At 59.3% G+C, this 23904-nt stretch overlaps 3 protein-coding genes across 3 annotated transcripts; all 3 read left to right on the top strand.

Annotated features, from left to right (window-relative positions):
- Positions 1–33: 33 nt before the first annotated feature.
- Positions 34–2260, top strand: ZBTB22 (zinc finger and BTB domain containing 22). Its single transcript, XM_032238710.1, has one exon. It carries the CDS (start codon positions 61–63, stop codon positions 1582–1584), a length of 1524 nt encoding a protein of 507 aa, XP_032094601.1. The 5' UTR covers positions 34–60; the 3' UTR covers positions 1585–2260.
- Positions 2261–3735: 1475 nt separating this feature from the next.
- TAPBP (TAP binding protein) lies at positions 3736–11241 on the top strand. The gene is made up of 7 exons (XM_032238711.1): positions 3736–4067; positions 4332–4556; positions 4661–4966; positions 7071–7403; positions 8262–8588; positions 9959–10048; positions 10136–11241. The coding sequence occupies exons 1-7, from the start codon at positions 3992–3994 to the stop codon at positions 10291–10293; spliced, it is 1515 nt and encodes a 504-aa protein (XP_032094602.1). The 5' UTR covers positions 3736–3991; the 3' UTR covers positions 10294–11241.
- A 4955-nt stretch (positions 11242–16196) lies between these two features.
- WDR46 (WD repeat domain 46) lies at positions 16197–23902 on the top strand. Its single transcript, XM_032238685.1, has 16 exons — positions 16197–16307; positions 16527–16661; positions 16883–16966; positions 17080–17192; positions 17915–18002; positions 18102–18163; positions 18263–18367; positions 19163–19313; positions 19501–19636; positions 19727–19826; positions 19914–20067; positions 20156–20303; positions 20416–20510; positions 20636–20731; positions 20819–20932; positions 23627–23902. Exons 1-16 carry the CDS (start codon positions 16248–16250, stop codon positions 23732–23734), a joined length of 1749 nt encoding a protein of 582 aa, XP_032094576.1. The 5' UTR covers positions 16197–16247; the 3' UTR covers positions 23735–23902.
- The last annotated feature ends 2 nt before the right edge of the window (positions 23903–23904 follow it).

Here is a 23904-nt window from a genome sequence, read left to right as displayed (position 1 = left end):
CGGGCGCGGAGGGCGCGTGCGCGGGGAGGCGGGCGGGCGGCGCGGACCCCCGTGGGCGGCATGGCGGAGGCGGCGGCGGCGGTGCAGGTGTCCTTCCCGGAGGCGACGCGGGCGCTGCTGGAGGCGCTGAACCGGCAGCGGGTGGAGGGGCAGCTGTGCGACCTGACCATCCGCGTGCAGGGCCGGGTCTTCCGGGCGCACCGGGCGGTGCTGGCCGCCTGCTCGCCCTACTTCCACGACCAGGTGCTGCTGAAGGACCTGAGCGCCGTGGAGCTGCCCAGCGTCATGGACCCGGCCGCCTTCGAGCTGGTGCTGGGCTCGGCCTACACGGGGCGGCTCCGCATGGCCCGCGACGACCTGGTCAACTTCCTGACGGTCGGCAGCGTCCTCCAGATGTGGCACATCGTCGACAAGTGCACGGAGCTGCTCAAGGAGCGCCAGCGCCGCCCCGACCCAGCCCAGGACGCCACCGCCGACGACGCCTCCTCCTCCTCCGCGGGGCCCGGCGGCGGCGGGGAGAGTCAGTCGCCCAGCAGCAGCAGCTACTTCAGCCCCCGCCGCGACGGGCACGAGCAGCCCCGCGCGGTGGGAGGCGGCGGCGAGGGGCTCCGCCGGGCCGCCCCCCGGCGCCTCCGCCCGCCCGCCCCCTTCGCCCGCAAGAGCGCGCCCGAGCCGGACGACGAGGAGGGCGGCGGCGGCGGGGAGCCCGGCAGCAGCGAGGCCCTCCGGCCGGCCTACCTGCATCGGCCCAGCGTCGTCCCGCAGCGGCAGTGGGCGCCGGTGAAGGAGGAGCGGGGCGGGCGGGGCGGCCCGGAGGAGGAGGAAGAGGAGGAGGAGGAGGAAGGGCTGGTGCTGACTTGCGAGGAAGACGAGGAGCCGGCCGAGCCTGCCGCCCTCAGCATCAGCGACGTCCGGACGCTAAGCGAGGCGCCCCTGCCGGAGGAGCAGGTCAACTTCTGCGAGTCCTCCCAGGACGTGGGCTTCCCCCCGGCGCCTCCCCCCGCTGCGCCTCGGGCCCTCCTGCCCCTGGAGCTGCAGGGGAGCCCGGTGCTGCTCTTCCCGGCGGGGGCCGCGGGGACGTCCGGGCCGCCGCCGCCGTCGTCGGTGGTGGAGCACGGGGCGGTGCAGCTGTCGGGGGCCTCCGGGGAGGGCAACAAGATCTTCCTGTGCCACTGCGGGAAGGCCTTCTCCCACAAGAGCATGCGCGACCGGCACGTCAACATGCACCTCAACCTCCGGCCCTTCGACTGCCCCGTCTGCAACAAGAAGTTCAAGATGAAGCACCACCTGACGGAGCACATGAAGACCCACACGGGGCTGAAGCCCTACCAGTGCCAGGTCTGCGCCAAGAAGTTCATGTGGAGGGACAGCTTCATGCGCCACAAGGGCCACTGCGAGAGGCGCCACCGCCTGGGCGGAGGAGGAGGAGGAGGGGGAGCCCCCTCGGGAGGGCCTGCCCTGCCCACCAAGAAGGAGGCCTCACCCTCCCGCCTCCCTGGGGAGGCCGAGTGGGCCGTGGGACGGTCCCCCCGCAGCGAACTGGGCTTTGCAGGCAGCAGCAGCAGCAGCAGCAGCAAGATGTGACGAGCTCCCTGCGAGGAAGGCCCTCCTGGTCCCCCTTCCTTCCCCCTGGCCGACACTGCCGTGGGCTGCCCTTCCCTGGATGGGCCCTGCGGCTTCCCCTCGGGGTCTGGCTCCTGCGAGGGAAACTCCCCCTTCGGCCTGCCTTCCCATCTTGCAATGGGCCCAACTCCGGGACAGGGGGGGGGGTCTTCCTAGAGCCAGGTGCCAGCTGAATCGTCTTTGGGGGGAAGAGGGGGATGCTCAACGCCCCCCTGGCCCATTTGCACAGGGGGGTGTGAGTGTCTCGTTGTAAAAGCCGCCTCCTCTCCCCCCTCTGTCTGTCTGTCTCGGGGTGCGGACGTTTGGGGAAGAGCCCCTCCTTTCCCCAGGAAGGGGTCCCGCGGGGGACAGTTCTGAGGTGACCGGATGCCCAACTGTGTGTCCAGAGAAGTGGCTGGTCACTCTAGAAACACCCCCCCCCCAAAAAAGCTGGACTTTGCTCTGGTCCCAGCCTGGAAGACAAGGAGAAGCCCCCCCCCCTTCCCACACAGGTTTCAGAGGTGTCCCCCCCCCCTCTTCTCCACCCCCCCCCCCCTCACACGGTTCCTTCTGTTCGCGATGATAAACGTCCTTCAATTTGGTTTTGGCCTTTTCTAGATGAAAGTCACAAATTCTCTATAAATATTTATTGCTGTTTAAGTCCCCACCTGGCTTGGCTCTTCGTTGTCCTGGGGCTGAGGAGAGGGGGGGGAGGGGGCTGCTGCCAGGTGAGCTTGTAGGGAGGAAACGGGGGGGGGGACTCTCCTTGGCCCACTGTTGCTGCCACCCCCCACCCACTCCAAGGACAATGTGCCTTAAATTGAAGCTGGGTCCAAGGAATTGGCTGGTTGCATCTTCCCTTTGGGGGCCTGAGCCTGCCCCCCCCCATTCCCCCCTCCCTCTCTTCTTGGCTCTGGGCAACACAGAGCAGGAGAGGGGAGTCCTTGTATTTGGGGGGGGGTCCAGCCAGCCCTTGACAAGCGGCAGTTCAATTAACAAGCCCTTCGAAGTTATTAGGGCACTGGAAAAAGTGACGACCATTTTTCACACTTATGACCGTGGCTGCATCCCCATGGTTACATGGTCAAAATTCAGGCGCTGGGCAACTGACCCGTATTTATGACGGTTGCGTCCCCTTTTTCTACAACACTCTCACTCGGCCACAGGCATTTGGGGCTCCGTTCTGGCCGTCAAGTCAGAGGCTCCCCAATGTATAGCATCCCCTGCCTTGAGCAGGGGGTTGGGCTAGATGACCTCTGAGGTCCCTTCCGGCCCTGGGACCCTGTGTGGCTCTTTATCCTCTGTAGGTCTTGCTCCCTCCAGTCCCTGCAGTGTCCTGGGGGGTGGGAGGGGGGGGATCTCCAGGGCGACCCCAGTTCTAATCCTGCCTCTTGAGCCTCTGGCCAGAGGGAAGGGCAGGAAGGGGCGGGGAGGATGGACGTGGAAGGGGTACCCCCACCCCACCCCAAGTGGCAAGTGGAGTTCGGCGTCTGGTTTGGGACGTGGCTTTTCCTGCCAGGATCCACCCTTCGGAAGGTCCCTTTGGCCCCCATTTTATTTGGGGCTCTGCTGGACACTAGACGGGCTTGCTAGGTGGGGGCGAGGGCCCCCGTCACTAGCACAAATTTCCCTCCCCCCCCCCAAAAAAAGAGGGCCATTCTGGCCGATGCTCCCTTCGCTCTCTCTCCCCCTTCGCCCTCAGTGGGGTCTCCCTTTGGGGCCCACCTCGTCCTCGTGGGTGTGCTGAAGTCTTCGGGGGGGGGGGGCGTATAGCTGGTGTGAAGGTGTAAATGCAGACACGGAGCCAACGACGCTATTTTATTTGTGGGTCTAACACCCCTGGAAACTTTCACACACACACACCCCAACACAAGCTGCCTTGCATGGAAGCGAATTCCCATCGTCCATCCGCAGTTTGCCACCTTCCAGAGCGCTTGGTTGACTTCCTAATAGTTCTCCGGGATCTCCTGGTGGTCCCCCATCCCGCGACGAGCCCTGGCTTAGGCGGCCCTTGTCTTGGGAGCAGCTGCAGTGCCACCTAGTGGTGAGTGGGCAGAAGCCCCCCCCCCCCCCCCGGTCTCCTTCCAGGGCTCCGTGGAAGCTCCATCGGGCCAGCTGGCCCCAAACAGCAGCAGAGAATTGGGGCTGGGGGCTGTTAACAAAGGCCACGCCCCCCTCCCCACCGCTTCCCTCTGGAAAGGAGGCTGCCGGGCGTTGTTCGCCTCCCACGGCCGGGGTCGCCGTTGCCTCGCCTGGAACGAGCGCGTCCAGGGGGGGAGGCGGCCTCGGGCGCCTCCCCTTCCTCCGCCGCCGAAAGTGAAAGCGGCCCGAGCTTAACGCACCGCGCCGCGTCTCTCTGCAGCTCCCGCTCTTCGACCGCCCGTCCGAGATGCCCGACGCCTCCTTCGCGGCCGCCCGCCGCCAGCGGAGCCCCCTCCGCTTCCCTCTCCTCCTCCTCCTGCTGGGTGAGCGCGGGCGGGGGTCCCGGGCCTGGCGGGAAGCGGGGATCCTGCGCCACCCAGGGGACGCCCACCCCGGCGACCGCCCGGAGCGCCCCGGAGGAATCTCTCAACGGCCCGGAGCCCCGTTGGCGACCCCCGTTGGACAGCGAGACTCAGGGCCGGGGATTCCCGCTCGGGCGGGGCCGCTTCTGCTTTCGCTTTCGCGGAGAGGGGGGGGGGCAGTCCCGTCCCGCCCAACCCCGCTCAGCGACTTCTTCTGCCCCGCAGGTGCGTCCCTGGGCGCCTCCTCGCCGCCGTCCGCGGCCAAGCTGGGCTGCTGGTTCGTGGAGGAGGCGCGTGGTGGGCGCGGGGCCGGCTCGGTTATGCCCAGCGACCTGAGCCAGCGCCGCGCTCTGCTCCTCCTGCCGCCGCCCGGCCAGCGCCTCTCCGAAGCCGCCCTGGAGCCCGAGCTGCCCGCCGAGGTGGAGCCCGGCCTGGCCTTCCAGCTGCTGGGTGAGGAGGGGGCGGCGGGGTTGGGGAGGGGGCGGCGGCGGGCCTCTTCCGCGGGCAGGGCAGCTGAAGTCTCCCCGTCTGTCTCCCTCCGTCCTTCCGCACAGACCCCGCCGGGACCCTCTGGAGCGGCAAGGAGGCTGGCGCCCATCCCCGCTGGGCGGCCTCAGCTCTGCCCGGCCCCGGAGAGCCGGAGGTGGCCTGCGAGATCAACCCCTACCACCCGCGGGAGGCGCACGTGCCCTGGGCGGTGGGCCTGGTGGGGCAGAAGGGCTGCCCGCGCTCCCTGGAGGGCCGCTGGGTCATCGCCACCGTCCAGAACCCCCAGGTGGACTTCGGGGTCAGCAGCATTCTGCACCAGGAGGGGCCGTTGCCCGGGAAACCGGAGGCCAGCAGGGTCACCATGGCAACAGGTATGCCTCAAATGCGGGTGGGGGGGTGGTATTGATTGACAGTCCTGGGTTGACTTGTAGGGTTCCTCCTTTTAAGCAGTGGACCCAATATAACCACCCCCACCATCCCCCGCGGGTGTTGCGGTCCAACATATCCCATGGATTGTAGTTGGAGGGAGAGATGTCAGCAAGGGGACGTATCTGGAGATCAATAGAGCTCCTGTCCCAGGCTTTTCCTCAAAGCAACCTTTCACCTTCAGTTTCATTGCTGAGAATATGCTAAGGAAAACTTCCTCCCTCCTTCCCTTCTTTTCCCCCCTCCCTCCCTCCCTCCCTCCCTCCCTCCCACCCAGCAGGAAGTGCGCTTTATTTAAGAGTGCAGATTGAAGGCATCAAGGCAACAACACAGGCCAAGAAAGAGTAGGCGGTTTGGTCCAGCGGTTAAGGCACCAGGCTAGAAAGCAGGAGGTCCTGTGTTCGAGTCCCACCTGGGCCATGAGAGTCAGCGGGGTGACCTTGGGCGGCCATACTCTCTTCAGCCCAACCACCACTTTACAAGTAGTCCTTGACTTACAGTGACCCCTTGTGCTTGGTAGCCGACTCATAGTTACGACGGTAGCAGTGTCCCGGGGTCACCTGATCCCCTTTTGCGACCTTCTGACCAGGAAAGTCACTGAACAACCATCTCACTAACTGAGCTTCAGGGATTCACTTAACAACTGGGACAAGAAAGGTCGTAAAATGGGGCAAAAATCACTTAACACGTGTCTCGCTTAGCAACAGAAATGTTGGGCTCAGTTGTGGCCGTAAGTCAAGGGCTGCTTGTATTCGTCAAAACAAGAAAGGCAAATAAGCAAAGGCTTAAAACTAGCAAAGGGGGGGGGGGAATTTTAAAGGCTTAGAGCAGCCGTCCTCAACCTTCCTCAGGTGGTCATGTGACCCCCAGTAAAAATAAAATTACTTCCGTTGCTGCTCCATAACTGCGATTTTGCTACTGTTATGAATCGTAACGTAAACACCTGATATGCAGAATAATGTTTTCATTATTGCAAATTGAGCATAATTAAAGCACAGGGATTAACCTGCCAATCTTGGTTGGGGAGAAGATCAACCAGGCTGGGATTTTCCAGGATAAACCGACCTCCCTGCCTTCCTCCAGCAGCAGCTCCTGGTTTACACGAGCTCCACTTTACTAAGTTTAGGTTTTTTTACCTTCCGTTCCCCCCACCCACCGTTTTCTTTTTCTTTCTTTCCTTCCATTCCTCCCTTTTCTTTCTTTCTTTCCATTCCTCCCTCCCTTTTCTTTTCTTTCCATTCCTCCCTCCCTTTTCTTTTCTTTCTTTCTTTCTTAAACACAGATTAAGAAGTTACCTTTTAAATGGGATTTTAAACGGAGGCTTAAGCTACGTCGAACTGTGCTTCCGTCCCGGAAGGAATGGGTGGGTGGGTCTTGTCCTCCCCTCTGGCCTCCCCTGCCTGCCCTTCCCGGGGCCCGAAAAGCCTCTGAACTCAGTTTAGCCTGCAGGCCCAAAGCAGGTTTAATCTTGGCATGTGCCTGCTTGGGCGAGAGCCCGTCTCGCCGGCTGCAGCGGGTGGCCCGACCGTCCCGCCGGTCTCCTGCTCTCCGGGCGCCTTCGAACCCCTGTACAGGCAGCTGGGCTGAAGCAGCACCGCCGACCGCGCTCACTTCGGATGTCCATCGGAGCCGAGGCTGATCCGCTATCCAGAAGAACCCGTCTCTCTCCCCCTTCAGCGCCTCGGCCTTTCCCCGGCGTGGAGACCGGACGGGGTGGCGTCTGGGTTGCGCCCGGAGGTGGGAGGAGGCTACTCCTCCACCCGGCACTCTTCATGCACCTGCCGCTTCAGGGGGTGCTCCTGAGCATGGACGAGGCCGGTGGAGGTGGATGTCCTTAGGTGACCCCTGTGAAAGGGTCGTTTGACCCTCCCTACAGGGGTCGTGACCCACAGGTTGAGAGCCACTGGCTTAGAGGAAGTGAAACAAGAGTTTTGAGATCAGTTTTGGGGGGGGGGCTTGGCTGAGAGGGGAGGGGCAGAGCTGGAGTATGTGGGAGGGGGGCTTGGCTGAGCAGCCGGACTCAAGGCCTCTCCTCCTCCTCCTGCGCAGCCGTCCTCTCGGTCTTCACCCGGACGCCCCACCTGGAGTCCCGCCTGGGGCAGGATGTCCTGCTGGACTGTGGCTTCTCGGCTCCGCCCATGGCCTTCTCGGTCGAGTGGCGCCACCAGCACGGCGGAGCCGGACAGGTGATCCTGGCCTACGACGGAGCGACCCAACACATGGCGGTGTCTGAGGAGGGCGCCCGCCTCTTCCTGGACCCCGGGAGCAGCAACGTCTCCCTGCAGCTACAGGGCGCTCAGGTGCGGCACGAGGGCACCTACATCTGCTCCGTCTACCTGCCCCACCTGCAGGCCCAGCAGGCCGTGGAGCTCAAGATCGTGCGTGAGTGTCTCCCCCTTCCCTCTCCCCACGTGCTGCGCGCGAGGGCCTCCCCCGACGTCTCCCTCGTTTCCAGAGTCGCTTGTGGAGCAGCCGAGGGGGAATCACCCCCCTGAGGGTGGTGGGCTATTCCTACCGGTGGGCTTCTGCCACCTCCCTGGCAGGCCCCATAGAGGGCTGTTGGGGCGCTGCCATTCTGCAGGGAGGGGGGAGGCTTGGGGGGGCAGGGAAATCTTTCGCGGGCTTCCATTTGCTCCGTTGTACGGGACCTTGAGGGAAATGGAGGGGAGGGGATGCGCTTGGAGCCATCTGCGCTCCCTCAGTGGCGAAACTGGAGCGGCCGGGAGAACGACGGTTACCACCTTCCTCTGCCTGAGGTTCTCCAAACATCTTCGCCCCCTTGGGATGAGCCCCATGTTGGACTGGACACCGAAAGGGGCTTTGCTTGCCCTAGTATTAACTCAGCATTTCTGACGGGGAAACTTCAGATGGAATCCCTGCCTTTCCGTAAAAGTCCCTTCTGAAGTGTTCGTCATTTCAGGGGTTCTGCTTTCTTGAGAAGCCTGGGGAGGCAGGACCCCCCCTAACACTTCCCCAAATTCCACCCGGGGGAAGCACCGTACCAGGATGGGAGGCCAGAAATGCTCTGGCAGCGCAAAGGTCCCCCCTCTGCCGACGGAGGAGCCCAGTTCTTCCGTGGGTGTTGGCAATCCCTGTGGCCCCACCGAAGCAGAGACTTCCCCAGCCTACCTCACAGGGTTGTTGTATGTTACGCCATGCTTAGAAATCTTCTAGCTGCTCTTTCCGAGTTACTTGGGGTTTCTGAGTTGCTTCTTCCCCCACCCCTCTCTCTGCCCCCAGAGCCGCCTAAGGTCACCCTCCGCCCGGTCCCCCTCCCGGTGCCCCTCAACACCCACACGGACCTCGCCTGCGAGATCGCCGGCTATTACCCCCAGAGCGTCTCCGTGGCCTGGAAGTGGCACACTCCCAGCGCGCCCCACAAGGTCCTCCTGGAAACGTGGGAATCGGGACACCGACAGGCGCCGGATGGCACCTACAGCTTCACCAGCTTTGCCCGCCTCCCAGCTGCCCAACAGGGGGACCAAGGGGGCTCGTACAGCTGCCACGTGAGTCACGCGGGGCTGGGGCCGGCAGGGCTCCAGAAGACCCTGAAGCTGAAAGTGGCAGGTAGGCGCAGAGGAGGCTCCTGGCCGCACGTGGGGAACGGGGGGAGGGGCACGCAGGGTGCGTGTGGAGGCGGAGGGCGCACACCCCCCCCCTTGGGAGAAGAACGGAAGGGAAAACAGAAACTGCTGGAAGGAATCAGGGGGGGGGGTGCCTCCACCCAAAGCCAGGGGGGACCCAGGAACAGTCACACAGCCTCTGGGGCCCATCACCCCCAATCTGGAGGGAGTAGAATACCAATTCTTGGGACCCACAAGTACGATAACGTTCTTGTCCCAGCTACCTCTTGGCACTGGAGGCAGGCTATGAATCTCGGGCAACAGCCGCCCCCCCAAACAATAAGGGTGTTACCATTGGTCTAAAGCATGCGTCCTCAAAATACGGCCCACATGCAGCTCGCCAAAGCCATTAATCCGGCCCGTGCAGGACAATGAGGCTGCACCCCCCCCCCCACATTGCCCTGCCCATCCTTCGGCCAAGCACAGGACTTAACTTCCGTGAGTTAAGACAAGGCAAGGCTGATAATGTTGGTTTGCAGAGACGTTTTGGAGGTGGGAGGGGTGAAAAGCGGGGTGCACAGATGCCCCACGAAGCCAGAAAATGGGTGAAAATTGCCCATTTTTTCACCATAAATTATAATTATAATAAACACCTTTCCTGCCTCTGGAAGATAAAGACAGATGGATAGAGAAGGAGGGAGAGAGGGAGACATATTTCTCGAGCTCCTTGGGGCTTGTAAGAATTGCTGCAAAATTGAGTTTCCTGGAGTGGACCCCCAGACTCCAAAACAACTGGAAACATGCAAAGAAAAGATCCCCCCCCCCAGGAGCAAAACAAATGAAAGTTTAATTTGTGGGCATTGTTCAATGGACTCTTTAATTGGCCACGCCCACCTAATCACATGACCACCTGGCCACGCCCACCCAGCCGGTCTGACCCCCTTCCCAGCAGTCTGAAGGACCGTGAATTGGCCCCCTGTTTAAAAAGTTTTGGGGACACACACACCCCCCGGTCCAGAGCCTGCAGGACGCACCAAGAGTGGCCTTTGAGTGGGGTGGGGGCATCTTCATTGTGGGGAGTGGTCGGTTCCCGCAGGCCCAGCCCTGGAAGTACAATGGGGCTTAGGGTGTGGTTAGCCTAGGTGTGAAAGGAAGCCCCTTTGTGCCCACAGTTCTCCCCCCACCCCCGCTTGGGCATGGCCCACCTGTAGAGCAGCGGCCTTTAAGGGAACTTCTGGGCTGGCTGAAATGGGGGCCCCCCTTTGTGTGGGAAGCATTGGTGGAAGGGGTGCCTAGGGAGCCCCCTAGAGGGCTGGGGGGGGGGACACGACTTGGTGTCTGTTTCCAGGACTCCCCACCTGCCTTCCTTTCCAGGCTCCTCGGCCCCCTCCGTGGAGGACGTGATCGGCCTCTTCCTGGTGACCTTTGCCCTCCTGGGCTTCCTGCAGGTGCTTTCCCGGAGAGGTGAGTGGATGACTGCCTCCCGCCACCCCGGCCCCCTGCAAAAGCAGCCCCACGTCGCCCCTGACCCACCGGCTTTCTCTCCGGCAGTCTTTGGGGAGACGGTGACGGCAGAGCCAAGCAGCCAGAATCCTCCTCCGCCTGAAGCCTTGCGGCCGGCTGCTTCTGCCCCCAAGGAGGGCCAGGGGGACGGCAAGCGGCAGCCCTCTGCACAGGGGTCCTCGTCGCCAGGCCCCACTCCGAAGTGACAGTCCTCCTGCGTGGCAGAGCCTCACTTTGGATCCTGAAGGAAGGGGCTGCGCAAGTGTTGGGGGCGCTCAAGAAGCTCCCCCCCCCATGAATCTTAGTTGGCAATTTGGGGAGGGGGTGCTGAACCTGCTTAGGGTGTCTGTCTGTCCTTCCCTGCTCCTTCTCTGCCCCGCCCCTTTGGCGAGGCCTCCCTACCCGTCTCTGGTGCCCCTCGGATGCCTGGGCGCCTCTCCTCACTTTTTCCCCCTCCCCCCCGAGCAAAGTCCTGGGCAGACCCTCCCCCACAGGCTGCATTGGGAGGGGAGCTGTTAGCAGCCAGCCTGGCCTACTCTGGGGCCCCCAGGTGGGTGGGAGGCCTTAAAAAAGCCGGCCGAGGGGCCCCGTGTGTGGTTTCCCCCCCACCAGTGTGAGTTGTTTTGCTTCCCGTGCTGAAGAGGCTCCCTTAGTTGGGGTGGGGGTGGGGTTCTTCTGCTCCCCCCCCCCCCCTGCAGGATGGAAGGGAAGCCCTTGGCCGGGTGAGGGGGATTCCCACCATCAAAGCCTCCGGCTCCCTGATCGGTCCCAGGAAGAGGTTCTGGAAGGGAGCAGAGGGGCCACCCTGGTTCCAGGCTGCCGGGAGCAGAGACCCGGCCCAGAAGAGACCGAAGCTCCTCGGTGGCGGTGGCAGCGTCTCCACGCCTGGAAGACCAGGGGGCGCCAGGAACGGAGGACTTTCCCTGTGGTGCTGCCACCCGCAGATCTCCCCCTCCCCACCCCCCAGTGGGACTCGTGGCTGCTGCCCTCCCCCCGGGCCATGTGCCCCTGCTTAACCCCCCCCCTCAACACACACACACACACACACACACACACACACACAGCCCTGGGCCTGTCTGGGGTTTGCCTGCTGTAGATGGTCCTCTGTTTTCCGTGCTCTGTAGCTGCTTATAAAGATTCCCTTTTCTACTCTCGTCTGACTGGAGGTCTTTGGGGAGCGAGAAGGAAACTGCGGGAGGGGGGGGGGTCTTGCAGGAGAAGGGGAAGGGTCCTCCTTCCACCTCCCCACCCTCAGATTGAGCCTCCGGGTCCCGTCCTTGGCAGGCGGCTGGTGGCCCTTGGAGCCTCTCGTGGCTTGAAGGGGAAGACGGCTGCTGACCTGAGGGCAAAGCTGTGAGCTCCATCGTGGCCGAGGATTCCCCCCCCCCCCGTGGCAGCCGGCTCGCTGTGGCCTCTCCCTTCCTGACGCTCCTTGAGACGGGGGGGGGGGGCTTCTCCCTCGCAGGGCTGCCCCCATCTTCCCGTGCACCCGTCGGGAGCAGCTGCTGGTTGCTCTGTTTGGGGGGAGGGGAGGCCCCCGTTGTCTGAATCTCCAGGGTGGCCCCGAGAGCCTCTGCTGAGTCCCGCAGTGGCCCCTTGGAAGCCCCGTCTGGGCCTCTGGATGGGGTGGTGCCCCCTCGGATGGAGCCTGCCTGCCCTCGGAGGGGGGGTGTCTCTTCCCTGGGCTCCAGCCGGGGGCAGCCGTAGCCGGTGGGTTCCTGCAGCTGGGTCGGCTGCGTACCAGCAGTGGCTCTCGTAGAGGCCGATGGGCCGCCGGCTTCTGCCCTTCGCAGCAACCGTCGTAAACAGGAGCCAGTTGCCAAGCATCTGAATTCTGATCCCCTGGCGGTGGGGATGCTGCAATGGCCATAACTCTGGAAAAGGGTCACAAGTCACTCTCTTCAATGCCGCCGTAACTTTGAACTTCATTGTTTTCACCGCTCACCTCCCACATCGACTAAGAACGGAGGAGGGAGAGTTCCGATTGGGCAGCGGGGGTTGCTCTTGCGGGCTCTGCGCCCTTGTCAGAAGGTGACCCTGGCTGAGCATTCTGGATATTGTAGGACGTGGACGGCGAGGGACGGAGGCCCCCCCGGTGATATATTCCAGTCCAACCCCCTGCTCAGGGCAGGAAGCCTGACATGCCCCCCAGGCAGAAGGCGCTGGGTTGAAAGCAGCTGCAGGCTGAGCCAGGGAGCCCTGGGGAAGAGGTCAGGCCACGGGGGATCACCTGTGTGTAACTGAGGCCGAAAAGGGTCCCAATTAATGCCACTGCGGTCATTTGCCCTTTCGCACACGGGGGGGGGGTTCCAAAGTGGGGCTGGGCCAAAGGTATCCACACACACCCCCATCCGGCATTATTTCCCTGGGCCCCTCCCAGGGGTCTCCCAAGGCCTTTTCTGAGCCAAGAAACCCCCACCCCCCACCCCCCGTGAGGATCCCGGGTAGCCTCCGGGTTAAGGGCCACGAACAATGACCCTACGGAGACCCCACCAGAGAGCTTTTATACACCCCAAAGCCCTGGCACAGCTGCTAAGGAGACCCTCGAAACAGAGGAAGGAGAGTTACGGGAACTGGGCATGTGGTGCCTCGTCTGAATCGCTGCGTCGCCATAAGGATGAACTCTCTGCGGGCACAGGAGCTGCTGCCCCCAGCTCAGCTCCACTGCGCATGCAAGCCAGCTGATTTCCGGGTCTCTGACACACACGTGCAGGATGTCCAGCCCGTTTTTTGCTCCCAGGAGGCTGCAAGGAGGCCTACTGTGTTTCTTTCTACAGTGAAGAAGATGCCTCATTACAGAAGGCGCCTCATCATCTCTTGGGACTTTTCCCTCTTCCTGGTAGAAAGGCCTCTCCCTTTCCTGGCGGGGGTCACCAGTGGCATTTGAGAAGCTTAGGCCCATGGACTACTGCAAAACGGGGAGGGGGGGGGAACATGAGTGAATGCATGGGGGTTGGGTCACGTGTCACGTGCGCATTGCATTGTGTGTGTGGGTGCTTGCGCAGGTGTACACGCCCTTCCGGCACGCAACGACAAAACGGTTAGCCATCCCTGGTGGAGGGTTTCCTTCCTGAGCAGTGGGTGGGACTGGAAGACCTCCAAGGTCCCTTCCATCCAGGGGTGGCATGATAGCAACGTGCCAGTATTTGAGGGGCTGCCCCAATGAAGAGGGAGTCAAGCTCTTCTCCAAGGCACCTGAGGGCAGGACAAGAAGCAATGGGTGGAAACTAATCAAGGAGAGAAGCAACTTAGAACTGAGGAGGAATTTCCTGAAAGTGAAAACAATTAACCAGTGGAACAGCTTCAGAACTGCTGTGAGAAAGGAACCTTTGGAGAAAAGGCTCCCCTAAAAATAGGAGGCATGTCTCACTCCCGAGGGGCACTTGTGACGGGTGCCCTCAAATCGGCTGCGCATTGGCGAGTTCTTTTAAACCTCTTGAAAAGTTGGCAGAAGAATCCCAGCCCTCCTCAGGCAGCTGTTTATTCGGTTCAAGCATCCATCAGGCTTTTGCTGGGACAGGCACGCCCCCCCCCCCACCCCTGCCCCGTTTTGGAGAGACTCTGCTTTTGAATATATTAGAGCGGAACGGGTGGGGGGGGGCACTTTAAGACCCCTGGACTTCAACTCCCAGAACTGGAGCTGGCTGGGGAATTCCGAGAGTTGAAGTGGCTCCAGGTTGATACCTCCGTATTTGAGGAGGTTTTTAGGAGAGGCAGAGCCCACGGATGAGTTGTCAGGATTTTGGAAAACTTTTATGGATCATAAAGAGAAAGTTTGGAACAAAGTTCTGAAGTTTCTAATGGGACAAAAAGAAGCTTTTTAAGAACTCTCAAGGTTCATTTCTGAAAAGAAAGCCTTTTTTATAGCAATAGCAGTTAGACTTATCTACCGCTTAGAGGGCTTCCAGCCCTCTCTAAGCGGTTTACAGAGTCAGCATATCGCCCCCAACAACAATCCTCATTTTACCCACCTCGGAAGGATGGAAGGCTGAGTCAACCCTGAGCCTGGTGGGATTTGAACAGCCGAACTGCAGAACTGCAGTCAGCTGAAGTAGCCTGCAGTGCTGCATTTAACCACTGCGCCACCTCGGCTCTTTTTTGTGGTACTTGGGTGCCAAAATCAGCGGGTCGCCTTCCCTTCTGTGGAAGGGACTCCTCGAAAGATTGTTTTTAGTATTTATTAGTATTTATTAAACTTGTATGCCGCCCTACTCCCAGGGGGACTCAGGGACTCAGTTTTTGTTTGATATTTTTTATTATTTTTATTATTATTTATTTATTAAATTTATTATTTATTAAATTTATTATTTATTAAATTTATTATTTATTATAATTATTATTTATTATTATTATTATTTATTATATTTATTATTATTATTTATATTTATTATTTATTATATTTATTATTTATTATTATTATTATTTATTATTATTATTATTATTATTTATTGATTTATTCCATTATTCCAATGAGCCACGGTGGCGCAGTGGTTAGGGTGCGGTACTACAGGCTCCTTCTGCTGCCTGCCACCTGCCTGCAATTTGGCAGTTCGAATCTCACCAGGCTCCAGGTTGACTCAGCCTTCCGTCCTTCCGAGGTGGGTCAAAGGAGGACCCAGATTGTTGGGGGCAAGAGGCTGATTCTGTAAACCGCTTAGAGAGGGCTGTAAAAGCACTGGGAAGCGGTATGTAAGTCTTGAGTGCTGTTGCTATTTCTGTAGCCTCATTCTGTAGTAAATGGATGCTCGTCAGGTGCCAAGACGCAGAGACCCAGATAAGCACCTTCGCTTGCAAGCAGAAGCCACTAATATTAACCACGTGTAAGAATGAGCACAGACCCTTGCTGCAAAACATTGGTGGGCACAGACCACGGGGGGGGGGGGCTCAGTTGGACGGGGGGGGGGATGCGGTCGGGGGCCGTTTCCAAGAAATGTTGCACAAGCGAAGCCATTATTGGGACAGAAGAAAGTAACCGGGACGCTAACATACTAAAAGCAGGACCCCTAAATGAGCAAGAGAAAGCCAGGTTGGCCTACTGGTTAAGGCCCCAAGTTAGAAAGCCCCGAGTTCAAGTCTCCCCTCCTTGGCCATGAAAGCCAAGGCCGGGTGAGGTGAGGGAAGCCTCCCTCTCTTTCAGCCGGGGAAAGTGCCATCTATGCAAAGAAGCCGGAGAAGGATTGGGAAGCCTCTGCAAGCAACTCCCAACAGATCTCTGGATCTGTTGCAGCAACGCTGTCCAAACTTGAGGACTTTATAAAGACGCCTGGACTTCAACTCCCAGGATTCCTTGGCCGGCTGGGGAATTCTGGGAGTTGAGGTCCAGACGTCTTTAAAGTTCTGAAGTTTGGACAGTGTTGCTGTAACAGCCCCTGGGGTCACTTTTTGAGTCAGAATTTTACTTTTTTAATTTGTCTATTTCGCCAAGCAGGGATTACATGACAGGTATAAAAGAGTGAATAGGTGAATAGGTGAAACGGATACGAGTCCAAGGGAATTTCAGACAAGCCTCCTGGCCAAACTCTGGATGGGCAAAGGGGCTTTTTTTGTCTGCTTTTCTCTCTCCCCGCATCCCCCATTTCTGCCTTCCTGCCTTTTCCCTCTTCTCCCCCCCCCCCCACTTTTCCTGGAGGTCTTAAAGCAGCTTTTCTCGAACGTATAAGGGGAGGGAGGGGGGGGACTTCAACTCCCAGAATTCCTTTCGCCCGCAGGAAAGGCCGAGTTGTTCAGAGCCAACCGGGATCCGCCTCCCTCTGAAAGCTCCGCCCAGCACATCTTAAGGCCGGGCGGGAGGGAGAACGGGAGGGTGCTGCAGCCATCTTAAGTGGGGGCAGAGGATTCCTTATTGTTATCCTGGCCACAAAGTATCGCAATGAGAAGTCGCGCCCGGGAACCGCACAACGGGATTCACGAGCGGCGCTTCATCCCCGTCCCCACTTCCACGGAAAGCCATTGAAATTCACTCCGGTGGGGAAGGAACGGCAGCAGGCCGCGCCCTTCTCCAAAATGGCCGCGGGTGCGTCGCTCCGCTCGGCAAATGGCGGCTGCCTCCCGTTCCGCCTCCCGTGGCGTCACTTCCGGGAAGCAGTTGGGAGGGGGAGGCGGAAGCGGCGGCAGGAGCGGCGGCGCCTCCACGTGGGGCGGAGGGAGGCACCGGGCGAGGATGGCGGCGGCGGGCGAGGCGGGGAGCCGCGGGGAGGCCGCTCCCGCCGCCAGGAAGAAGGTGAGGCGGCCTGTCAGCCTGTATCTCTGGCGGAGGGGCGGCTGCGGAGTCAGAGGGGCCGGTTGGGACCCCCGGAGGTCATCTAGTCCCACCCCGGGCGCCCCCCCCCCGCCCCACACTCCCCAGCCCCGCCTCCTCTGGGAAGGCTCCGGGGGGGGGGAGAATGCGGACCCCCCCCTCCTAATGCTCTCCCCCCCCCCTCCCTCCCTCTCTTCGCAGGCCGGGCGGCCGCAGCGCTACTGGGACGGTGAGCCTGGAGGGGCCGGAGGCGATGGGGCGGCGGCCCCTCCGAAGACCAAGAGGGCCCGGCGGCCGCGGAGGACGCAGAAGGCGGGCAAAAGGCGGATCTCGGGGGTGAGCGGAGGCGGGGGGGGGAGGAGGGGGGGGAGGGAGGGAAGGATGTGAGTGGGGGAGGGGAGAGAGGGAGGGGGGGAGCGGAGGGGGGGAAGGGAGGGGTGCGCGAGTGGGGGGGGCAGCAGGAATCAGGGGGGAGGGGGAGAGGAGGGGAGGGGGTGAAGCTGACCCCCCCCCACCTGTGTTTTTTGCTTGCTCTCTTCCCCCCCCTCCCTTTGCAGAAGGAGGACCCCTTCCCTGGAGCCCCTGACCCAGTGGGGCCGGAGAGAGCGAGGAAGTTCCAGAGAGGAGCCCCACAGCAGCTGGTGAGAAACACACACACACACACACACACACAACCCCCTCTGGCCCAGCCCCCCCCTCCTCTCCCACCACCCCTGACCCCCTTGTGCCGTCTCTGCCCCCCCCCCCTTTGCAGGAGGAGGTGTCCAGTGAGCGGCTGAAGCACCGGCTGGCCTCCCAGGAGGAGAAGGCCCGAGCGGCCGCTCGCCAGGCAGCCCGGATGGAGCTGCTGCTGCTGGAGGAACCCGGGTGAGCCCCCCCCCACCCCCCCCTCCTGCACACACCCCCTTGGCCCCCATTGGGAGGTATTGGCCTGGTACATTAGTTTAAAGCTTCGGTTGGATGAGGCCTGCAAGCTCCCCCCTCGGCCTGCAACTGTCCGTCCATGGATGTTTTCTCCCCCCCCCCCAAGACCCTTGTGGGCCCCCAGGAGGCCAAAAGGTCCCCCCCCTCCCCCTGGACGGCCGATTCCTTCCAATTCCCTGGTTTTCTCCGTGGCTGCTTCGGGGGGGGGGGGGGAGAAGGACGGGAGGTCCGGCAGCCTCTCTCTCCCCCCCCTGCAGATGTGCTTTGGCCTCCCTAACATCTGCCAGGCTCCCCTCCGTCCCTTCCTGGCATCCCGGATTCCGGGCCTTCTTCTCTTCTGTGACACTGATTGACGGGGTTGGCAGGCAGGGAGGGGGGGGCCTCCTCAAGGGTGCAGGGCCAGCCCGAAGGTGGTGGTGGGGGGAGTCTTGTCTGTTTGCATTCAGATCCCATTTTAAGGGGGGGGGGCTGAAGCCATTTCCTTCTGTGGAGGCATATCAATTCGCCTTGAAAAGAGAATTACGGCTTTGTTGGAATGGTTTTCACTTCAATCTTTTTTAAGGGGCGAAAAATGAGTCTGTGTGTGTGTGTGTGTGTGTGTGTGTGCAACACTGACCCCTCCATTACACCCCCATTACGCCCCCATTTCTCTTCTTGGCCGCCAGGTTCCTGGAGGGGGAGGAGGAGGAAGACACCTGCACCGTCTCCCAGGCCGAGATCGCTGCTGCCGTCGATCTGGCTGCCAGTGCAAAGGTTGGAAAGGGGGGGTGGAGGGCTGGGGGGTTACTGGTCTGGGGGAGCAATTTCATTACCACTCTGTCTTCCTCCCCCCTTCCTCCCCCCCCCCCCCAGCATTTTGAGCTGCGCCTGGATCGTTTCGGCCCCTACCGGCTGAGTTACACGCGGAACGGCAGGTGAGTGGGGGGGCCTTGTGAAGGGCCTGGGACCACCAAGGTTGGGGTGCCCTCTGCGTCCTCCCCCCCCCACTCACCCCTACGTTGCTCCCACTCCAGGCATCTCCTCCTGGGGGGCCGCCGGGGCCACGTGGCTGCCCTGGACTGGCAGACGAAGGCCCTGATGTGTGAGATCAACGTCATGGAGACCATCACAGACCTCACGTGAGTCCCCCTCCCCCCACAGGGAGCCAGCTCTGGGCCTCCCCTGAGGGGGGGGGTTGGGGGGAACTGAGGGAGAGCCCAGAGGCCCCCCCTCCCTCCCCACGGCCCAGCAGGGGGCTGCAATCCCTCCCATGTTGGCTGCACAGCAGCGGCTCCCAAAAGTCACATCTTTGTGAGTCTTTCAACCCACAACGGAGGCCTCGGTTTGGCCTGGGGGGGTCCCTGCCCCCTCCCTTCCCCCACCCACCCCCACCCGTGAAGGGGCTGTTGGAAGAAACGCCCACCTGGGTTCGGTTCCAGGGTGGGGGGGGAAGACCCTGGAGACAAGGAGGCTGCTTGGAAAGAAGGTTTAATGGTGGGCAGGACCCCCTGAGCTCCTGAGTGGAAAAGGGGGAATCATCAGATGCTTCCGGATGTTGGGAGGAGTAGAAACAGAGAGGCAGAGAAAGTCCCTGGTTTTATGCCCTCTCTGAGGCCTTTGATCCTGCATTCTGATTGGTTGTCAGGCTCCCTTGGGGGGCCATGCAGGGGCAAATCTCTAGGCTGCATTTTGAGTCCAAGCTTGGTTGAGCTTCTTCCCAGACGCCCAGTGGTGAGAGGGGTAAAGGACTAATACTATCATGGATCTGGAGGGGGGAGATCTTTGTTATGTAGAATAGACCTGCCCAGGCCTTTAGATGGCCCCGTTGACGAAGGTGGGGGCTCAAGAGTGAGCCCGCTTCCTGCCTAAAGACATGGAGGTGATATTTCCCAGGGAAATTTCGTTTTTCTGACTTCCTGCCCTGCCTGTTGCAGGTGGCTGCACACGGAGACCCTCTTTGCCGTGGCCCAGCGGAAGTGGCTTTACGTCTATGACCAGCAAGGCGTGGAGCTGAACTGCCTGAAGTGCTTCAACGGCGTCCAGCGCATGGAGTTCCTGCCCTACCACTTCCTGCTGGCCACAGCGGTGAGCGGGCCTCGGGGGGCCTCGGCCGTCTCCCCAAAGGGGCCGTTCCTGGGACCCCACCCCCGGCCCCTTGCCAAAGCCGTCAACCAGGGTCAGCTGGGCTGGAGAGCCCAGGAAAACGGGGGGGGGGGAGAGCATTTTTCTCCACCCCCCTCCCAGAACTGTTCTCTTCCCCCCCCCCCCACAGAGCGAGTCCGGCTTCCTGCAGTACCTGGACATCTCGGTGGGGAAGGAGGTGGCCACCATCTGCACCAAGGCTGGCCGGCTAGCAGTGATGGCCCAGAACCCCTCCAACGCCATCGTCCACCTGGGGCACAGCAACGGTGAGTGGGGGGGAGGGATGTGGGGGGGGTCTCCCTGCCCAAGTCTGGAGCACCTCTGCCCACCGTTCCCCCTTCCCTCCGCTGCTGCAGGGACGGTGACCCTCTGGAGCCCAAGCGCCAAAGCCCCCCTGGCCCGGATGCTGTGCCACCAGGGGGCCGTGAGGGCCGTGGCCATCGACCCCTCCGGGAGGTGAGCAAGCAGGCAGCCTGAGGGGTGGGGGGGCAGGGCGGGGGGCATGCAGAGCGTAGAAGGGGCCCTCCTTGCTTTCTCCCGCAGCTACATGGCCACCTCGGGGCTGGACCACAAGCTCCACATCTACGACCTCCGGGCGTATCGGCGCCTCCACTCTCTGCTGCTGCCCTGTGGGGCTGGGCTGCTGGACTTCAGCCAGCGGGGGCTCTTGGGGGCCGCCTGCCAGGACGTGGTGCAGGTGAGTGACCTTGCGGGAAGAGCCTGGCCCTCCCACCCCCACACTGGCCTGGCCTCTCCTGAGCTGCCCCCTCTCTCCCCCTCCCCAGGTGTACAAGGACGTCTCGGTCGGCCCGCCCCAGAAGCCCTACCTGTGCCACAGGCTGCCCAGCCCCTCCCACGGCCTCCGCTTCTGCCCCTTCGAGGACGTGCTGGGCGTGGGGCACGAGCAGGGCTTTGCCAGCCTTCTGGTCCCAGGTAAAGGATGAGGGTCAGTGGCCATCCAGGGCAGAGGGGGGGGGGTAGAAGGGAGTGGGGATGGGCCACCCTGTTTTGGGAGAGGACCTCCCTCCGCCCTGTTGCCCTGCAGGCGCTGGGGAGCCCAACTTCGACGCCTTGGAGAACAATCCCTTCCGCAGCCGCCGGCAGAGGCAGGAGTGGGAGGTGAAAGCTTTCCTGGAGAAGGTGAGCCCCCTGCCCCTCCCTTTCCCTCCCCAGCCCCCTCCCCAGGGGCCCCACGGGTGGGAGAGGGAGCTCTGGGGGAGGAGCCCCCCCCCTGGTTTCCCCTCACGGCCGGTTCTTCTCCCCAGATCCCATCGGAGCTGATCAGCCTGGACCCCACGGAGCTGGGCCGGGTGGACCCCATTTCCTCCGAGCAGCAGCGCAAGGAGCGGGCAGAGAGGCTGGTACGTGTGGGCACCGATGGGGGGAGGAGGAGGAGGCAGCTCAGGATGCAGCGGAGAGGAGGCTGACTCCCTGCCCCCTCCCCACAGGGCTACGACCCGGAGGCCAAGGAGCCCTTCTCCCCTCGGAGGAAGCTGAAGGGCCGGGACTCGGCAGGCAGCCGGCTGAAGCGGAGGAAGAAAGTGGCCGCCGAGGAACAGCGGGTGAGTCTCCCCCTCCCAGGACCCTCCTCCTCCTCCTCCCCCTCCTCCACCAGCCCTGGTTTCCTTTTTAAATTAAAAGTTTTTTTTTTTAGTTTTCAAAACAGACACAACACAAAAAAACCCCTCTTTCTTTACATACTGTAGAAAGTGTTGGTTACAAAGAAAATTCATGCATTTCTTTCACAGTCACTCATGATTCATATTAATTCTAGTATTTTAAATCAAATATATTTGTGCATATTACCATCATCCTACCCCCCATTCTCGTTTGACTATAATTGTTTAAACGTCCTTCATCATAAAACATACCAAAACTCAAGACGTAACCACGTACTGGCAATCTCGTCTGCTATTTCTAGTATCCCAATATCCTTACGGCCTGTTCTAGCTAAACATCAATAACATTTAGTAACAAAGGTTTCTAATCTTCCTTTCCAAATCACTGTTTACAATTTACATCCAATTTCCCCATGTTGTACCCATACCTATATGCACATTGTTATCATTATCTCTCCTTCGTTTGACTATATCCATTATCCTAATTTAGTTCTTTTTTATTAATCTTTATGTGAAACCAAAGCATTTTTCATCTTCCTTTCATAGGTACCATTCAATTTTCATATCCAATTACTACTTGTTATACCAATACATACGGTATACGTTATTATCATTTTCAATTGTTTATTTAACCACATCTATTGTCACTCAATTTCACTAGGTCCAACTAGTTTTAGATAAAACACTTTCATCTATCAGCCTGTATCTCTTTCCAGTAGCGAAACAGTCTCATGTCTTCTGCCATTTGCGGCATCAGTCCTCTTAATTGTCTCCTTAATCAAGGTTGTATGGGCTCTTCTTTGCAACTTATTGTTTATTGATTCTCTCATGTAATTTTGATGCCCTTCTTCTTTTTCCTTAATCAGCTTGTTTTGTCAGTGTTATAGTGTTACTAATAAAATTTCTCCCTTTAAGTCCCTAAGTTCTTTTATTTTTCCTTCTTCTTCCGTGTCTTGCCATCTAGGGTAGGGTTCCCATCCATCTGGTTCCCCTTTCCATACTCCACTTTTGCCATTTCCAGACAGAAACCATTCACCACAGATGTCAGCAGATTTAGTCTTTTTTTCCCTTTATTGCTTGGGACTCTACCCTCTGTTTTCCCCGTTTGATAAGCATCTCCATCCTTTTCATCATATTTTTCTGTTAGGTGCTCTAATTTTTCAAACATTTTCTCAAATGTATTTGATGGTTTCTGTATTGCAAACATTACCTCTTGCAAGCTGACAGTTTCTCTCTATTGTTGGAAATAAGCCATTGTTTCCAGCTGTAGAAACACCGCTGCTCTGACTTGGAAGATTTTTACAAGGTTACACCAAAGTTCACCATGAGATCCCTGGTTAAGGATGTTCTTCAAGGGAACACTTGTATAAAAACAAATGGTGCTTCTTATCACTTTCTATAAACAAACTGTGAGACTTTAAAGTTCCAGACCAGGATGATCAGTAGTGAAAGTAAAAGTATTTTGTTTTCAATACACAAGTGAGTAGCGGTGTTATATCTCTCCCTTTGTTGTTACAATTGTTGCAATTCTCTTTGTTCTTTTTGTATCTCTTAATATTCCAAGTTAAAAAAAACAGTCAAATTCTTACATGAAATAGAGAAGAAAGAGTAAAAGACGCACGTGATTAATAAGGAGAAATTTGGTCCGTAGGTTGTGAAAATAATAGTACAAATTATAGAAGAAAACTTGATCCATTCATTTCAAACGGTTTACATAAATTCCATCCATGAAAACAATGTTTAAAAATTAAGATAACACACTGACCAAAACCATCCAAAGCTTAATTCTGCCCCTTATTTCTTTTATTCTTAGATTTAAATTAGCTTTTAAGTTTTTTATAGGCAGTCTCTTTTAGAACGGATAAAAATTCCTCACCAGCTGTCAACACTTTCTCTTCCGTTTCCTCCCATTTTGGAGCTGGTCAGCCTAGAGGCTGGACTTTTAAGGCCAGCTGAGAGACTTTCTCCTGGATCAGTCAGGGACTTTGCGATGTCCCCGTGATCAGCAGAACGTCGTCTTCCCGTTCACCCGTCTCTACGGGACGGTTGAGGTCCAATTGTACCACCCAGCCATAAAAGTATTGGCAGTGATCTCGGAGCATCGAGATCGGGCGACCGTTTCGTAGCGACGTGGGCTCCTCCTTTTTCCTCCCCCAGTCCTGTTGAGCCACAATGGGGCTGCCAAAGGTTTGCTTTTAATACATCTCCAAGCACACACAAGAACACGGTGGCCTTTGAGTTGAATTGAATTGAATTTATTGAATTTCTATGCCACCCTTTTCCCCAAAGGGGACTCGGGGCGGCTTACAATCCAAGTCAAGGGGGGGGGGCGTATAAATAAGGAATAAAAAAGACGAACAGAACAATACACAATTTAAAAACGCACAACAACCATACCATTCGAGGAGGGGGGGGGGGCAAAAGCTCTTTAGCCCCAGGCCTGTCGGAACAGCCAGGTTTTAAAGGCTTTGCGGAAGGCCTGGAGGGTGGTGAGGGTTCGAATCTCCACGGGGAGCTCGTTCCAGAGGGCCGGAGTTAGCAGCACATTCACCGGGTTGGGCCCCGGCTCTTGTGGGGACGGGGGGGGGGGGGTTTCTGCCAGTTCCTGCTCACGCCCACCCACCTTCCTCCCGGCAGGCCCTGGTCCGGAAGAGCTTGGCTGCCAAGGCAGAGGCGCAGCCAGCGGTCCCCAAGACCAAACTCCCCGCGGCCCACAGCTCGGCGCTGGATCGCTTCCGGAAATAGCGGGCAGAGGACTCTGGCATCCCTGCCACACGCAGGACGGTGGCTGTGGGCGGCTGCGGCTCTGGACGGCCGTGCGCTGGACAGCTGGGCCCCATGGACCTTCCCCGAGACTCCTCGGGGGCTTTTTTGGACTCTGGACCTTTGCCTGAATACAGACTTGTGATTGGTTG

Source organism: Thamnophis elegans, unplaced genomic scaffold (assembly GCF_009769535.1).
Source record: "Thamnophis elegans isolate rThaEle1 unplaced genomic scaffold, rThaEle1.pri scaffold_59_arrow_ctg1, whole genome shotgun sequence".
NCBI lineage: Eukaryota > Metazoa > Chordata > Lepidosauria > Squamata > Colubridae > Thamnophis > Thamnophis elegans.
This window is presented reverse-complemented; position numbering and strand designations above follow the sequence as displayed.

What these genes read in the sequence shown, in the direction of transcription:
- ZBTB22 (XM_032238710.1), top strand. Translation starts at nt 61, where the DNA reads ATGGCGGAGGCGGCGGCGGCGGTGCAGGTGTCCTTCCCGGAGGCGACG.
- TAPBP (XM_032238711.1), top strand. Translation starts at nt 3,992, where the DNA reads ATGCCCGACGCCTCCTTCGCGGCCGCCCGCCGCCAGCGGAGCCCCCTC. An exon ending in CAGGGTCACCATGGCAACAG is followed by an intron (nt 4,967 to 7,070) that starts GTATGCCTCAAA and finishes CCTCCTGCGCAG; the next exon opens with CCGTCCTCTCGGTCTTCACC. An exon ending in CCTGAAGCTGAAAGTGGCAG is followed by an intron (nt 8,589 to 9,958) that starts GTAGGCGCAGAG and finishes CTTCCTTTCCAG; the next exon opens with GCTCCTCGGCCCCCTCCGTG.
- WDR46 (XM_032238685.1), top strand. Translation starts at nt 16,248, where the DNA reads ATGGCGGCGGCGGGCGAGGCGGGGAGCCGCGGGGAGGCCGCTCCCGCC. An exon ending in CTCCCGCCGCCAGGAAGAAG is followed by an intron (nt 16,308 to 16,526) that starts GTGAGGCGGCCT and finishes CTCTCTTCGCAG; the next exon opens with GCCGGGCGGCCGCAGCGCTA. An exon ending in GCAAAAGGCGGATCTCGGGG is followed by an intron (nt 16,662 to 16,882) that starts GTGAGCGGAGGC and finishes CTCCCTTTGCAG; the next exon opens with AAGGAGGACCCCTTCCCTGG.